Below are 15476 nucleotides of genomic sequence, written 5' to 3'. Positions count from 1 at the left end.
ACAAACAGTGCTGTTTTGGAGTCATTCCAAGAGGGCTCTTGTCATTAGCTTGCCACTTGGCGGCCAATTGCTGGAGCAGAGTAGACAAAGGCTGCAGTCCACCCCTGCATGCTCTGATTGCTCTGAGAGAGAGAGAGAGAGAAGGAGGAAGAGAATGGGGGCCTCTTTTTTGGCCTGGTCGAACCTAGATTCTAGTAGCAGGGTGGTTGTTTGGTTGTTTTGGCACACGGTGTGTAGGACCGAGGTAAACGGGGTCTCTATCAGTTCTGTGAGTTTCCAGATGATTCATAGCTCAGCAGTTTGAAGGAGTTTCCTCATGCATGATTTGATTAGGCGGAGTAATATTTAACATCCAACTTCAGGACAGGCAGATACAGAATATGTTTGTAATATAGCTGCTTTTTTTCTTTTTTTTGAAATTCCTGTCACTACACAATCCATACCTGTCTTTGTGTCCCTGGAAGGTGTTTGATGCATGAGATAAACTAATTATTTCCAATAAAAGTGAAGGACAGGAGAAATATAACTGGCAAATCTACAGACACGCCACGAAAATAAGAGATCATTGTCCGTGATCTTTTTGACGTGGAGTAATGACAATAAATTAAAGGATCTGTCTTGATCTTCTCCCTCGCCACCGGCTCTTTTGCCTCCTCACTCGCTTTCTCTCATTCTGCTGCTTCCCCAGCCGGTGGATTGTGCGATGCCGTGGTCCTCCTGCACCTCCAGGCCCTCAGGATATTTGGATATTGCGTAGAGTCAAAGCCCAGCTGTCAGTCAGATAAGCAGTGACCTCGCAGATCCAGCAGATAAGACGTTACACGGCAAGAGGAAATGGCAGACAGCGGGGGACACACAAGGACTAGCTATGAAAGTTCGGTGAAGCGAGACTGATCGCAGCGGCTCTTCAAACTGCAAGAGGCTGCCAAGAATGAAAATATATTGCGTGTGATTTTCTCCGTCCCACAATTTCTTTTGAAATTGACGCAGTTTGATTTAGTCCTTGTTCGTAAGCACTTGTCTTTTTTGTCTGAACAAAAAACACCTAAGGTGTTACAACGTTTTTTATCAGATGAATGAATGGAGAAGAGAATGTGAAGAAAGGAGTGATGCTGTGTAGGCGCTCATGCACTTGGAAAACAATGTTTTCTTTCAGTTGTTTTGAGGTTTAAACTATTTTATAAGGAGTGATGTCAAAATTGCATCAATCATGAGTCTTGATCATGAGGATAGACGCCCACATGTGTGCATGTTCCAATTATCTTTTAAGCAATATCTTTGACTAAAATCAATTAGGAGTTTTATTTATCGATAACAAAACAAAACAACTTTCATGCCAAAATAACTTTATAAATAAAGAGCTTGCATGTTTTAGTTATTTTGGAGGCATCTCAACATCTCAAGGAACAGTGCAGTGATTATGAGTCATGAACATGAAACATGAGCAACAGACATACAAATACAACACGTTCATGCCAAATTTAAATTTCTCATGCAATAGCTTGCACACTGATTTATTTTAAGCAAAATGTTTGACAAATGCCACACATTTAAGCAAACAATTGCATCTATTAGACTTAATTATGACCAACAGACACCACAAAACAAAGCTTTCATGGCAAAATGAACTGTTTTTCAAGCAACATTTTAAAGAAATGTCAATCAATAAATAGTTTGTACACTACAATATTTAAGCTATATTCCTTTAAAAATGTCAAAATCTAAAAAAATAAGTGCATGAATGATAATGTGACCAGCTTTTTTATTATCACCATTATTATTATTATTACTCCGATCACCAGTTACAGTTGAATTAAATAATATGCAACACATGTACAATATAGAATATAAGACAACAATCAAACAGAGAGCGAATAGAACCTATTGAATTAAAACGGCAGTCATTTTCTGTCACAGCACCTTGTAATTTAAACATTTCACGGGGGGATTATTTGATCAAGCAAATGACCAATTGACACCCACGAAACTAAGCTTTCATGTCAGATTTTAACTTGACATTTTCTGCTGTTCAAGACTCACTGTGGTCGTAGGAATAAGACAAACTTGCCAGTCATTCCATTACACTGGGAAATCACAAAAGGATGAATGAAGGGCGAGCCTTTGTTTCGGATGGCAGCTTTTGGGTGGTCCACAGGTTGGAAGCCCTCTGGGGAGGGATCAACGAGACCTCCACATGTAACACCAGCGCGACGACCTGTTGAAACAGGGCAGACGTTAATTCAGCTGCAACTCCAGGAATACATTTTGGAAATGTATTTTTTTTCCACAAAGCTAAAACTTTTCATTCTTTTCCATAATGAAATAATTGTGAGTATGAATTTGGAAAAACAAATTGGTTGTTGCCCACGTCTGTGTAAGAAACCCAGATGCATTGTGTGTGCAGCTAAAGCAGCAGACGTCTCCCTGCACAACACAATACAAACTGTCCATTTAAATAATTGTCCCAAACACAGAAGCCGCATGATTATCTAGAGAAATGTTTGCTCGAGGCCACACACGGTCTCGTTTCAACGCCCAGCTTCATATTCACACATAGCCACGCATATTTAGGTCTGGGAGCTGCCCAGTTCAACCACAGTCCTCTGTGCCGCTGGCCACCGGGGGCCAATGGCTCTGTGCTTTTCTCAAGAGCCCTTTCCATGGTTGTTGTTGAAGGAGGGGAGAGAAGTACTCATTCAACCGCCCCAAACAGTCTGAGGGTTCAAACACAACAGTCACAAGCTCTCATCTGAGTGAAAGGGGTTACCACCACAAAGATGAGGCCAGTAAAGCCAATTAAACTCAGATTAGACCCATTTTTATTTTTAATTCATAATAATGCATTGTTAATAATTAGTTTAATTAACATGTAAGTTATCTAAACTGCTCAATAAATAAGTGAAAACCTAAATATCATTAAATAGGTTCACAAACAAAATGTATAGATCGTCGAATGCTGAATCAGTTCCTTGATTTTATTTTAAAAATGTGAACGACATGATGTGAAGGAGAGTTATAGGCTCGATAAGTTATTTTCTTCTACTTTGAGACACAGAACAATGACGTTATTCTTGTTTTTTTCTGTTTTAGTTTAGTTTAGATCTGTTATTTTTGCTCTGATGTTGCAAATGTGAATGTGATGTATTCATGCTGTTGGTTGTTTTCTTTCTTTTTAATTGTCCAAATAACAATGTAAACATACATTAATACAAATTACATCACACTACATCGCCATAGTTGAGTATGAAAGCATATTTTTAATTGTACAACATAGTGATGGAGTGTTTTTGTGCGTGTGTGCGTGTTTTGAGAAGCACATCATGTTGTCGGCCATAATTTACCAGATCTAATTGGAGTGCATGCAGTCCTCCCGTCCGTCCGTCCGCCTGCCTGCCTGTGTTCTGTCGGTGTCAGGGTGTGAGGGGGACTCAGGTTACAGGACCCACCACATTCACCGTGTTGCTGAGGGTTGTGGTTGGTTTAACAGTGTTTTTTCCCACACTTCAGCCTTTATCTGTGAACACCTTTGGCTATGTTTGTGTCTTAGCTCGTGCTCTGTAACCTGGGCCGGTGCCAAATACATCTGTCAACCTTATCAAGAGGCTTCTAACATGTAATTAAGGAGTGTATACTCTATAGCCCACATGTTCCTGCCATAAAGTGGTTTGCAAGTGTACTTAAATAAACATGAAATGGAAATATATGGTAAAAGCTGGAATATAACACCTTTGAACATTATGTCTGATGCTGACTCAAAGGCCGGAGCCGCTGAGCAGAAGAAAATGATTATGGTGAATACATAATTTGAAATGGCTTCTCCTTCACAGCAACTTTACTTCACTCATGAGTACATAAAGTCCTGGGAGATGTTTTGCCATGTGACATCAAATACATATCAACAAATTACAAACACTGTCCTAACAAGTGGCTGAAGCATATGACTGCAGTGCCCTCTATTGCCCAGAGTAGAGAATAACAAAATAGTTGAACACAGACATCTCTGATTGAAGAGCAAACCGAGAATCATAGGGATTTAGGATAGAACATCAACGACTTGTGCTTTAAGGTTACATACCTGAAACTGGCTGTGTTTCCATCTGCCTGTTTTAATCCACAGTTTTGACCAGGGAAACTGAGGTCTGTGAAAGTCTGGACAGTCCTGGACAGCTGCGTGCTTTGGGTAACAACAACTACTTTGGATTGAAAAATGATTATATTTCACCAGGCCAGACCAGAGTTTGCCTACATAAGTAGTAAGTAAGCAGCTGGTCTTTATACATTTAAAACATCTATTAGGTCAAAAAGCACATGATTATCTATGACAAGTGGACTTAGTTTGATTAGATACTATGTTTTCTTGAGATACACAATGAAAAGTGTGAAAATTTAACTCAGTATTCCTTTCTTGTTATATTATTATAAGTTATTTCTCCATTACCCTGACTTTATTTAAATGCTTCTGACTTTCTACCCAGTATGAGACGTTGGTATTTTTCTTCTTTATATATATATGTATATATGTTAGTGTATGCATACATATACATATATAGTTTTATTATATGACTTGTTTATTAGTGCTGTTTTTTATACTTTCTACAGTATTGTATTGTATTTTTTATTGTTTTATTGTTTATTGGGTCTCACGTTTTTACATTTTATTTGTTTTATTTATCTGATTCAGCACTTTGTTTCAGCTTTTGTTTTTAAAGTGCTTTATAAATAAAGTTGGATTGGATTAGAAGTTCTTTATTTTTGTGAATTCCTTCGTTGGAAAGTGATACAAGTGAAATGCAATATTTTAAAGTTTTTAAATACAATTTTTTTATCCACGTTGATGTGTTTATGTCGTTATTTATTTATTTATTGTTGTTTTATTTTCACTCGCAGATTTTACCCGCCTTCTCCAGCGCGCTGAAAAATGACACATCCGGTTTACCCGGAAGTAAGCATAATTCCCAAAGATGGCGGAGCAAGGTCCGATGGCCATAGCGATGCGGCTACGAAATCAGCTCCAGTCCGTCTACAAACTGGACCCGCTGAGGAACGAGGTGAGTGGCCGCGAGTTTGGAGCTCGGTTGCACCGGGGAGGACGGGTGCGGGGGCCGGGACCGCGGCAGAGCCGACCGAAACGCGTGCACTCACGGGGGAGATCGTTGTCTTCTCCGCTGCGCTGATGGAGCGAGAGCGACAGCGATGCTGAAGAGAGCCGTGTGTGAGCATGCGTGAACGGGGAAAGAGAGGGAGAGAGACGGGGGGGGTGGGGGTGTCCACCCGTGTTGTTCTGACCCAAACTGCCCGAACCGCGTGAATTAACTGTTGTTTTACTCACATTACCACACACGTGGGCCAATTTTCATCGCCGTAACTGGGGATTAGTGAGCCGTTAAAGCACCGTGTGAGCGAACGGGAGCGGGAACCGCTGCTGCCTCCGCGGGCTCTCGGGCTCTCTGCTCTTGGTTTTGTTGTTACTGACCCACCGACTGTTTATCGGGAACAAGGACGCCACTTTGTTCACGGACCAAAACCCACTTTTAGTGTGGAATCTAACGTCCCCGTAAGAACGCTCTTTAGTTTTCTTGTTACACGCGGACGATAAAGGTCAGAGAATGAATGTCTGCGCGGAGCCATTTAAACTTTAAACACGCTTTCTGTTTGATTTGCGGGCACATTTGAGTTCTTTATAACCAGGTTTATTCACAGTGAAACACGGAAAACCTCTACTTAAGCTCCACTTTTACCCATAAAACAAGAAAAGTGCTCAGTCATGTGATGGTTGTAATAAGATAAGATAATCAGCACAGATAATCACGGTAAAACATTTCACATCTATGAATGTTTAATATAGAACATTAAACAACTTAACACTATTAAGTTTTGAAAATGCAATAGACTTTACATTAAAGACATTAAGTAACTGCTTGCAGTGAATGACAGTGTTTTTATTGCACATGAATGGATCATCATGGGATGAGTTACATGTGTTCCACTGAGAGCAGAGGAACAACCTGCATTACCGCACAGATTAGTGGATTTACGAGCTATATGAAACAAAAGCCAGAGGTTTTTTGTGGCATGAAAGTGTCTCTCTTTGACCCTGGCAAGATCACCGTGGCAACATATGCTGCTTCAAACTTTAATTTCAGAGTTTGAGCTTGAAACGCTGCACTTTCACTTGTCACTCTTCGGGGTGAGTTCCACTCAACTCAGGTGTGAAAGTGTTGTTCAGCGGGAGACTTTTGAGATCTTGTGATGTTGAACTCACTTAACCGAATATGTTTGTATTGTTAGAACACTGATTATGCTTTATCCCACATTTAGGGCTTCTTTTATAGGACAGTGTCAGTTACGGAGCCCGGGACAGTGAGCAGCTGTCCTGTCGGACATTAACAGGAGGAAATGAGAATGCACTGAGGCTATATAACTTAACCCTAACAAGCTGTAATGTTCTGCTTTATAGCTTGCCTTTGTAATAACCTGTACCTTCTGACCAAAGCAGGCGTCGCAGGATTGGTTCAATCTGTGCCGAAATTGAGTGAGATGACGCGTAACGTGCCCCTTTTTATGTAAACGTGTTCAGAGCCTGGTGTTGAAAACCTGGGTTGACAAAGCAGCAGGTTTAGAGATACATGTTATTTGAACTCAGGCTTGGGCTTTAGGTTATGTTGAGCCTTTTTTTTCCTTGTCCATTTCTGTTGCTCAAAACTTTAAAAGTGTCAAGTGATGGACTATAAATCAGGCTTCAAACTAACCTGACCCAAATCACAATCAGTCAAATGTGTGCATAATGTAGCAACTCATTTATGGCAACATCTGTGACATCTAATATAATTTTGAAATGGTAAACAAATTAATTCTAAGAGATGTATCGTAGGCAAGTTAAAACTTAATTTATAGTATTTTTTTTCAAACATATACATACAGATCTTAACCAAAAGTTTTGGAGAAGTAATACAAATTTATTTGGGGACCGAAAAACCTCCTGCGAGATGACCTAGTCTTTGGGAAACACACTGTACAAAGTCAACATGAAGATCGATTAATAGCAACAGCTGGGTTCTATCATGAGCTTGAATCTATGTTTAAAATAAATGATAACATCATCGACGATAACTTCAACACTGTCGCACACCCTCCGCTGATCCCCCCCCCCCCCCCCCCACCCCCCACACACACACACGACCTGTCACTCTGTAGTGACAGCCTCTTAAAAGCTGTAAAAATATGGAAACCATTTTCTCTCAAGCTGTGTTTTTGGTTAGCGATGTTGCACAAATCATGTCAGACTTTCTCAGTTTGATGGTGACACCGGGGTTTTGCTAAGTGACCGAGTAAATCATGTAAGGATCTGACAGCGGCGTTAAATTAGTTAGCAGCACAAATCACTGTATGTGGAGGGGAAGTGGCCGGGATGAGATTATTCTTGGCTGCGCTGCTTGTTGATGAAGCAAACATTAAATAGCTGCCAACTGCTGATGCTTTGTTTTTTTGGTGTGTGTGTGTGTGTGTGTGTGTGTGTGTGTGTGTGTGTGTGTGTGTGTGTGTGTGTGTGTGTGTGTGTGTGTGTGTGTGTGTGTGTGTGTGTGTGTGTGTGTGTGTGTGTGTGTGTGTGTGTGTGTGTGTGTGTGTGTGTGTGTGTGTGTGTGTGTGTGTGCTGTGTTAGCTCGCCTGATACAAAATGTCGTTGACACACATACCCAGTGCAGTAGAGTTACTGGTGTGATGAATGATCCCAGAAGAGTAAAGATAAGAGGCTCTTTGACTCACAAAACCATTTGTGAGTGCCTGGACTTGGAATCAATCATTTTTTTGGCATAAATTGTTTGCTTTTCTTCACATAATTCAATAGATTGGCGCATATTGTCATTAATAACTGATGTAGGTATTGGATCGGTACAGTTACTGATCTTCATCTGATAGAACACCTTATGAGCCCTTTAATGATCAAATGCTTCAGTAGCTATGCTCTGTCCCTCCAGTTTACAATTTATGTCCACACTGCAGGGCAGTTTTTACAGTATTTATGAAAACCTAACTTAAAAACATGAGAAAGAATAAATAATTGGATGAAAAACTTTTGTGTTTTTGTGAATTTGCAAATTAATGCATAATAATTTGCCAGTTGTAATATTTGAAAAATTGCAAATTTCTGCCCGATCAGTCTATCTCGAGTTTTGAGAGCCATCTGTGACACTTTCTGTTTCGTTATGTTGCTCTGTGGATTTTACCGACCACACATTTGTCTCATCAGGAGGAGGTGAAGTTGAAGATCAAGGACCTGAACGAACACATCGTCTGTTACCTGTGTGCGGGCTACTTCATCGATGCCACGACAATTACTGAGTGTTTGCACACCTGTGAGTTTAGAACTGTTCAACTCGTGTTATTCAAACAGTTTTTTCTTCTCATATTCACAAACTTCTACGTCTTTCTTCTCGTTGCAGTCTGTAAAAGTTGTATCGTTAAATACCTGCAAACGAGTAAATACTGTCCCATGTGCAACATCAAAATCCACGAGACGCAGCCCTTACTCAACCTCAAGCTGGATCGAGTCATGCAAGACATCGTCTACAAACTGGTGCCTGGACTTCAGGAAAGTACGTCGAGCCCGCTCTCTGTGCTGTAAACTTATTTAGCCACAGTTTCCCTGTGATGTTTGTTAATAAATGACGTCCACGTCTTTGTCTGAACAGGTGAAGACAAAAGAATAAAAGAGTTTTATCAGTCGCGTGGGTTAGAGAGAGTCATCCAACCTGCAGGGGACGGTAAGTCTCAGCTTCTCTTTACACTTTAATACATTGAATTGGTTTAATTCTATTTATGTAGAATTATTGCACGACACAATGAGCCTGTTATTTTTTTCTTTTTACTACTCGGACACTTTCCACAAATGTAATGCATTCAACTGGAGAGACATTTGTGGGGAAATTGGAAGTGTAGAGAATGACAGGATTTTAACAATCCTGTCATTCTCTCTTCTCTTCAACCAAACCTGCTTCAAGTTATATTCATCCAGTGTTTAATGTGTTGTATGATATCTGGCGGGTATTTTCCGGTCATTCTTCGTTGTGGTTATTCACCCACCCGGCCGCTCACCATGAGCCTGTAACAGAGTCTTAAACGTCGCTGCTGCTGTGGGGAGATCCTGCTGTGTTTTACAGCGATCGTTGCTGAGCTGTCAGAGGGGAACTCCTCCTCCTCCTCCTCCTCCTCCTCCTCCTCACTCTACAGCACAACCACAGGTTTAGGTGGTGGATGAAAATGTAAACGTGCAGTGACTCTTACATCCTGCAGCACTCAGACCGAGACTGAGAGGCAAAGTGACACCAGGATGATACAGAGACCCAATGATTGAGTTGAAGTCACTCTTCATCTGTCTTTGTTTCCCCTTCACTAGATTCCGTACCCGATGCTGCAGGTTTACCGTACACAAGCTTTGACCATTCCAAAGCTCACTTCTACAGATATGACGAGCAGGTTTCCCTCTGTTTAGAAAGGCTAAGGTAAGACAGAGATGAAACACAGTTTCCACAGGTCGACTCGGTGAACACAGACGTGTGTTTTCACCGCCGTGTCTCTTCTGCTTTATCTTTCACAGTCCGTCGTTTGCTGGAAAAGACAAGACAAAGTTGACGCTTCAGGTGAGTTTATTCAGTGTTTTAGGTCAAATTGGTGGTTGCAGAGTCTCCGGGGACTCTTTCTTTTTTTTCTTTCTTTTTTTTTTTAGGCCTTAACAAGTCATTTCTGCCCATAACTGCTAAGCAAATACACGGCACTGTGACATCTGCAGCAGCAGCAGAAATCAGCGCTCTGCTGATGACGCCACATTCTCTCACTGGGACATGGATAAGTGGGACAAGTGCATCAGTGAAGCATAGAAATAATCTCTCTTCATTTCCTGCCCGGCCCACTGTATTTTATTTATTTATTTTTTATAAATGTACTGCAGCCGTTGTTTGTGATCTGCAGTGTGGAGCTAAAGTGTTCCGTGTTTTTTTTATGCAAAGCCTAAATTGTCACGACACTGTTCTCTGAACGTCTACAAATCAAATCCAAACAAAGACAAATGGAAACATAAGTGCTCAGTACTTGGCAGACAGCATAGTTGGACGTGGGAAGTGGAAGCGTGTAACTCGGCTCAGGTTGGATTGAGTCGAGACTTGAGTCACGGTTGTTGGGTGGAGCAGTTTAACTGAAACATACAGCTCATGTCAAACTCTGCTGTGCTGCTTATTCTCCACACTGCCCAGCTGTCAGTGAGGCTCGCTGTGATGAGGCCGGTTGGCCAGCAGAGGGCGCCATCATCGTACAGGAACACTTGTGTGGCTCTGAAAGTCACTGATCATAGTTTAGGTTTATGTTAGAATTTATTTCTTGTGCAATATGAATGTATGATGTAATGTTTCTGTGATGTATTTAAAGATTAAAAACCAGATTTTTAATCTGGTTTTTAATCAGTTTTTTATTGTTGTGTCATGCAGAGAAAATATGCTCAGGCCAAATAAAAAGTGCTTACAAGACACATTTATTTAGAGACACAGACCAGCAAGCCAGACGAGACGAGTAAATTACAAAGTAATATTTAACAAAATGAAGCCTCCTGGTGTTTTGTTTTTTTCCAGGCTGTAGGCACATGAAGAGCGAGGGGAAAATGTCCTGTTCTTAGCCGAGTAAATACAGTTAATGAGTCTGCTAATGTTTCAGCACATTGATTATGGTTGTTTGTAATTAGGGTTTAAACAAAATGTCGATAAATTCATACCTTTAGCTGGTCATATAATATTATAATTATTGTTATTATCATTGTTGTCTAATACAAGATTCATAAAAAGACTAATCGATGAGGAACAAGAACACGACCCTTGATATTGTGTCGTCTCAGTTTCCTGAGGTGAGCGTTGTCCTCGCGTAGCGTTCTGCGTTGTGACTCTTTAACCTCTGCTAACACATTACTCTCTCACGCTGATTGGACACGCAGCACGACCGCTCGTCCTCCACGCTTTCTACAGAGGTGGAAATTTGGTAAATGATATTTCTGTCTCGGCTTTAGAAGAAATACTGTCCTGTGCTGCGTTCGGGGGGGAAAGGGAAATTTAGCTGTAAGGCTTAACCGTGCGTAATAAGTCAAGTGAGACTGGAGAACATCCAGCAGAAACCAGGCTTGTTTTTTTATTTTTTAGCTGTAAATCTAAATTGTAACAGGAGAACGCCACACCCTGTCAATACGCCGTTTCCTCGTTATTAGTTTGTTTTTCCTACAGATGTAGAAATGTGTCAGTGCTGCATAAACATTTTAAAAAGGCATCTTAAAAATGCTCACATTTTAAAAACAGCACTTTATAGACGGCACAGTCAGTTCTGCTCGTGTTACAAGCAAAACTAAAGAGATATTTATTGACTGTCAGGCTTCTTTTTTTTTTTTCACTTTTTACTTGAACTGAACAGCGAGAGCAGAAATGTGAGTCAGTGCTCGCAGCGTAAAGTAAGTTCTACAGCAGTTGATTCTGTTGAACTTTCCACGGTTCAGCTGCGCGCCGGAGTAAATGTGCATCTTACCCTGCGATACAACGCAGACATCAAGGCGTCTGCCTAACACGCCTCACGTGTTTGAGTCTTTGACTGCTGTCGTTACACGTCTGTTTATTTACTGTGTCGTCTTCTTCTTTTTTTCATTTGTCACTGTAGCAGAAGTTTGTCCGCTGTTCTGTCCGCGCTGAAGTCAGACACCTACGGAAAGTGCTGTGTCATCGGCTAAACGTGGAGAAACACCAGGTCAGTCATCGTCCACAGCACAGTTCATACAATCATGTATATGAGGACTCAGCTCCTCGTCACTTAGACTTTTAACATCTTATCTCTTCTTCTCTCTGTTATCATCTTACATGTTGTGACTCATCAGTGTATTTATGGCTAAAGATAAAAATAAACACAAAATGTTGCTGTTCAATCATGAAAGATTCTATGTATTCTATGTAAGTGCTGGTGACCAGCATCAATGAATCTGTCAATTATTTCCTCAATTACTCCTTCCATTACTTGGGCCATAAATTGTCATCAAATGTTGATTTAGTGTTTCCCAAAATACTCATGTTCTCAAAACCCTTAACTATTCACTTTAAATGATAAAGTAAAGGAAACAAACCAGGAAATATTCACATAATCAGATCTGGTTTTTACATTGAAATTAAATTATTAAAATAGTTTCAGTCAGTTAGTCCTCGCAGCTCGGCCGACTGTAAAAGATTTTAAGGGTTTAAAAAAAAGTTGCATAGTGTTGCTTTTAAACAAAATCTTAACTGCAAATAAATGTAGCAGTAATCTGGATCATTTTCTTATACTTACTGAATAAATATTCATGTTTGATATGGATTTCCTGTAATCTGTTGAGATAAGGGATTAGGCAATTCTTGCAAAAGTATTGTTTGAATATTCTGAATTTCAGCACGTGAGAGATAGTAATGCAGAGCTAACGAGATGCATTCATAGACCCTGGTAAATGTCAAGCAGAGGTGAGATGGTTGTTTAAGGTGGATTTGGTTCAATCTTCAATAAAAGAAAAAAGGACCCACTTAAAATATATACTTTATAATTGTGATTAAGTTTAATTTTTCAAACTTGCATTGATGTTGCAACAGTGTCCCCGTGTTTGTTTCCTGCTTCCTTTTGTCATGAACAGAAGTCATTGTTCACACGTTAAAATCAGCACAGACGCTGGTTTCAGGTTCCCCCCCCCCCCCTCACGTGTGTGTGTGTGTGTGTGGTCTCCCCCACAGGTCCAGATGTTGTTCAATAACGAGTCCCTGCCCGATCACATGACCATGAAACGATTATGGCTCTCACACTGGTTTGGCAAGGTACAGTAAGAGCCAGTGTCGGCTCCTCGCCGCCAACAAATGTCAAACATTCCTTCACACATGAGCACATTTTCTATTTTACTCTACGATAAATATTTCACTGTAAAAAAAATAAAAGTTAAATTGTCAACAAACATCCTGAGGCTTGAAAGCTAATATTTATATATCACTACATTAGCAGACGTTGACTGTGTCGGATGAACAGAAATAATGTTTTTTTCTCTCCTAGGCTCAGCCGTTAGTGCTTCACTACACCATCAAGGACAAAAGGAGCAGATAGGAGTGGTTTTTCAGTCGGAGGAAAGCTGTACATATTTTGTACAATACATATTCTATTTTAATAGTGTTTGTGTACATATACTTATTTTCCTTGTTTTGTATTTTTTGAGAATAAATTTTAAATGGGAAAAACTACGAGTGTGGTGAGCATGTCTTTGTTCTTTTTAGTTAACATAACTTATGTTACATTTTAAACCTACACTATTTTTCTTCTTCGAGGCCTTTCCCCGCCCCCACAACTCACAGGTTTCTGCGACCGCATCAGACCTGGTGAACATTTACGTCTTAAAGTGGTTTTGGTGAATGTGCGTTGAAATTTGGATGTGGGAGGGGCCTCGAAGTGTGCCGCCCCCAGCACAATTATCATACATACGCGAAAATCAGTACACGTGTGTAGAAGGTCGGGTTGAAGAAAAATAAATTATGACCATCATCCAAACTCAACAGGAAAGCTGCCATCTTGTTTTTTTAGTTTCCAGAATTTTCATTTTTATTGTCTTATTTTTTTCTAATTGGTGCTTATGTAAAACATCCAGTTAATTAACTCATTTTAAATGTAATTTATTTTAAATGAACTTTATTTCAGAAGAACTAATGTGCTCTGACACTTGATCATATTTTTCCCTCTAAATCTCAGACTTTCTTCCAGTCATTTAAGGAAAATGTTAAATTTGTAATGGTTGTGTTGATCAATATGGTTTTTCTATGCAGATTTTCATAAATGAGTGCAGCTGATGTCTGATTTTTGTTTGGATTATTTTCATTTTCTGCCTCTGATGGTAAAAAAAGATGGTAAGTGGAAAAAAGTTGCTAAACTTAAACATTTATTGTGTAAATCTCTGTAATCTGCGTTTTGTGCCGCACTACAGTGCAAAAATGATGTATCAATGTTAGTAATCTATTTAAATACTCATGATTTAGAGCCTCACTCCATAGGAACATGTTTACTGACGTTATTTACGAGTTATTTTTTTGCAACTAATGGAGTCGCGCCCTGGTGGCTATTTAATATATTGCTGCTTTCTGGTTGGCTAGATAAAGAAATTTGTATTTTATTTGGTAACAAATAACAACTAAAATGAAAGATAACATAAAAATGTGAATTTTTAGTTAAATAAATAGAAATGTATATTATTTAATATAAAATACCCAGAAACTGCAGTACATGTGCAGAAGAGTTTTTTTTTTTAAAGATTTAGAAGCAGGTTATCATGATAACCTGTGTTTAAAAGTCAGAAGGAGTTTTTTTCTCCTTCGGCACAAAGTCTCGCGTTTCCATAAATTTGGGAGAGCTTATTTTGCAAGAGACGGCGAGTGTTGCTGACTTTTGGTTTCAGTAGTGCGAGCCAAGCTGGGAAAATAAAATGCTGGAGTGCCACATTTCCAATAATGCAACTCAAGAGCATCTTTTCTACAGAGACTTGTTGCCAAACAAATGCCCACATCTCTCCCAGCTCCATCCTCAGCTTTACAGACTCTGCTGTAGATTTATGACCTGCAAACTCACTGGGAGATAAACCCTTGTCAGGTTTCTTTTCTGTAGACTTTGGAAAAGCTCCCTCTGTGCAGTTATCTGCTCCTTATGATGTGTAAACACAGCGTCCGTCAGAGTGCCCCCCCCCCCCCCCCCCCCTTTTAGCAGCTCATACTTGCCAGAGTTACCAAAAATGAAAAAAGTGTCGGCTGAGCCAGCTGACATTCCAACTCGTCTTTTAAATGTTTATGTGACAACACTAACTGTGCTGATATTTTATTGCAGGTTTTTAGAGGCTTGCAGAGAAAAAACACTGGTGGATTCTGCTCCTTCAACAAGGTTTGCTGTTTCAGACACGAGCACTAAGAATAACACGTTCATGTTCACATGGCACACATTCATCTCTCTGTGTTTACACTGTCCACCATGAAACTCATCCCCACATTTGTTCATGTTTGTGCAGTAACTGAAAATTCATGATTTGAAACGGCACAATTAGCAGTTTTTGTTGTTGTATATTCTATTAAATGCTTTTCTATTCAGTTCTAACTGCAATTTCAAATATATAACATGACAGTTTAAACAGTTTTTAACCCTTGCTTTGATATTTTGCTGGTGTCATATGACAATGATCCATTTTGTTTGAAATCTGTGACGACAAACATTTATCTGAAGTTTATTTACACATTTATCATTATAACTAAGGATTATTTTTAGAATCGAGTAATCTGTTGATCATTTTCTCGATTAATGAAGTGTTTTTTTGTCTCTTCATTTGATTCGTTGTTTGGACCACAGAGTGTCATAAAATGTTGGAAAATTTCCTCAACGTTCATCAATTTTCAAACTAGATTAAATATAGAACCTTTTCA

General features: G+C 39.7%; 1 protein-coding gene across 2 annotated transcripts; it reads left to right on the top strand.

Annotated features, from left to right (window-relative positions):
- The first annotated feature begins 4895 nt into the window (after positions 1–4895).
- On the top strand, positions 4896–13265 carry pcgf1 (polycomb group ring finger 1). Of its 2 annotated transcripts, none has more exons than XM_058648953.1 (9): positions 4896–5048; positions 8249–8354; positions 8442–8594; positions 8691–8762; positions 9395–9500; positions 9596–9638; positions 11686–11769; positions 12771–12851; positions 13081–13265. In XM_058648953.1, the coding sequence occupies exons 1-9, from the start codon at positions 4962–4964 to the stop codon at positions 13129–13131; spliced, it is 783 nt and encodes a 260-aa protein (XP_058504936.1). In that variant the 5' UTR covers positions 4896–4961; the 3' UTR covers positions 13132–13265. The 2 variants fall into 2 exon arrangements, with proteins under 2 accessions (XP_058504936.1, XP_058504935.1); XM_058648952.1 differs by having other exon boundaries at positions 11683–11769.
- The last annotated feature ends 2211 nt before the right edge of the window (positions 13266–15476 follow it).

This window comes from Solea solea, chromosome 14, assembly GCF_958295425.1.
Source record: "Solea solea chromosome 14, fSolSol10.1, whole genome shotgun sequence".
NCBI lineage: Eukaryota > Metazoa > Chordata > Actinopteri > Pleuronectiformes > Soleidae > Solea > Solea solea.
Note: the sequence above shows the minus strand (reverse complement) of the source record. Positions and strands in the feature narration are given on the sequence as shown.

Excerpts from the sequence above, each read along its gene's own strand:
- pcgf1 (XM_058648952.1), top strand. The coding sequence starts at position 4,962 with ATGGCGGAGCAAGGTCCGATGGCCATAGCGATGCGGCTACGAAATCAG. Across the intron at positions 5,049-8,248 it reads TGGACCCGCTGAGGAACGAG|GAGGAGGTGAAGTTGAAGAT; the intron begins GTGAGTGGCCGC and ends TTGTCTCATCAG. Across the intron at positions 11,770-12,770 it reads TAAACGTGGAGAAACACCAG|GTCCAGATGTTGTTCAATAA; the intron begins GTCAGTCATCGT and ends TCTCCCCCACAG.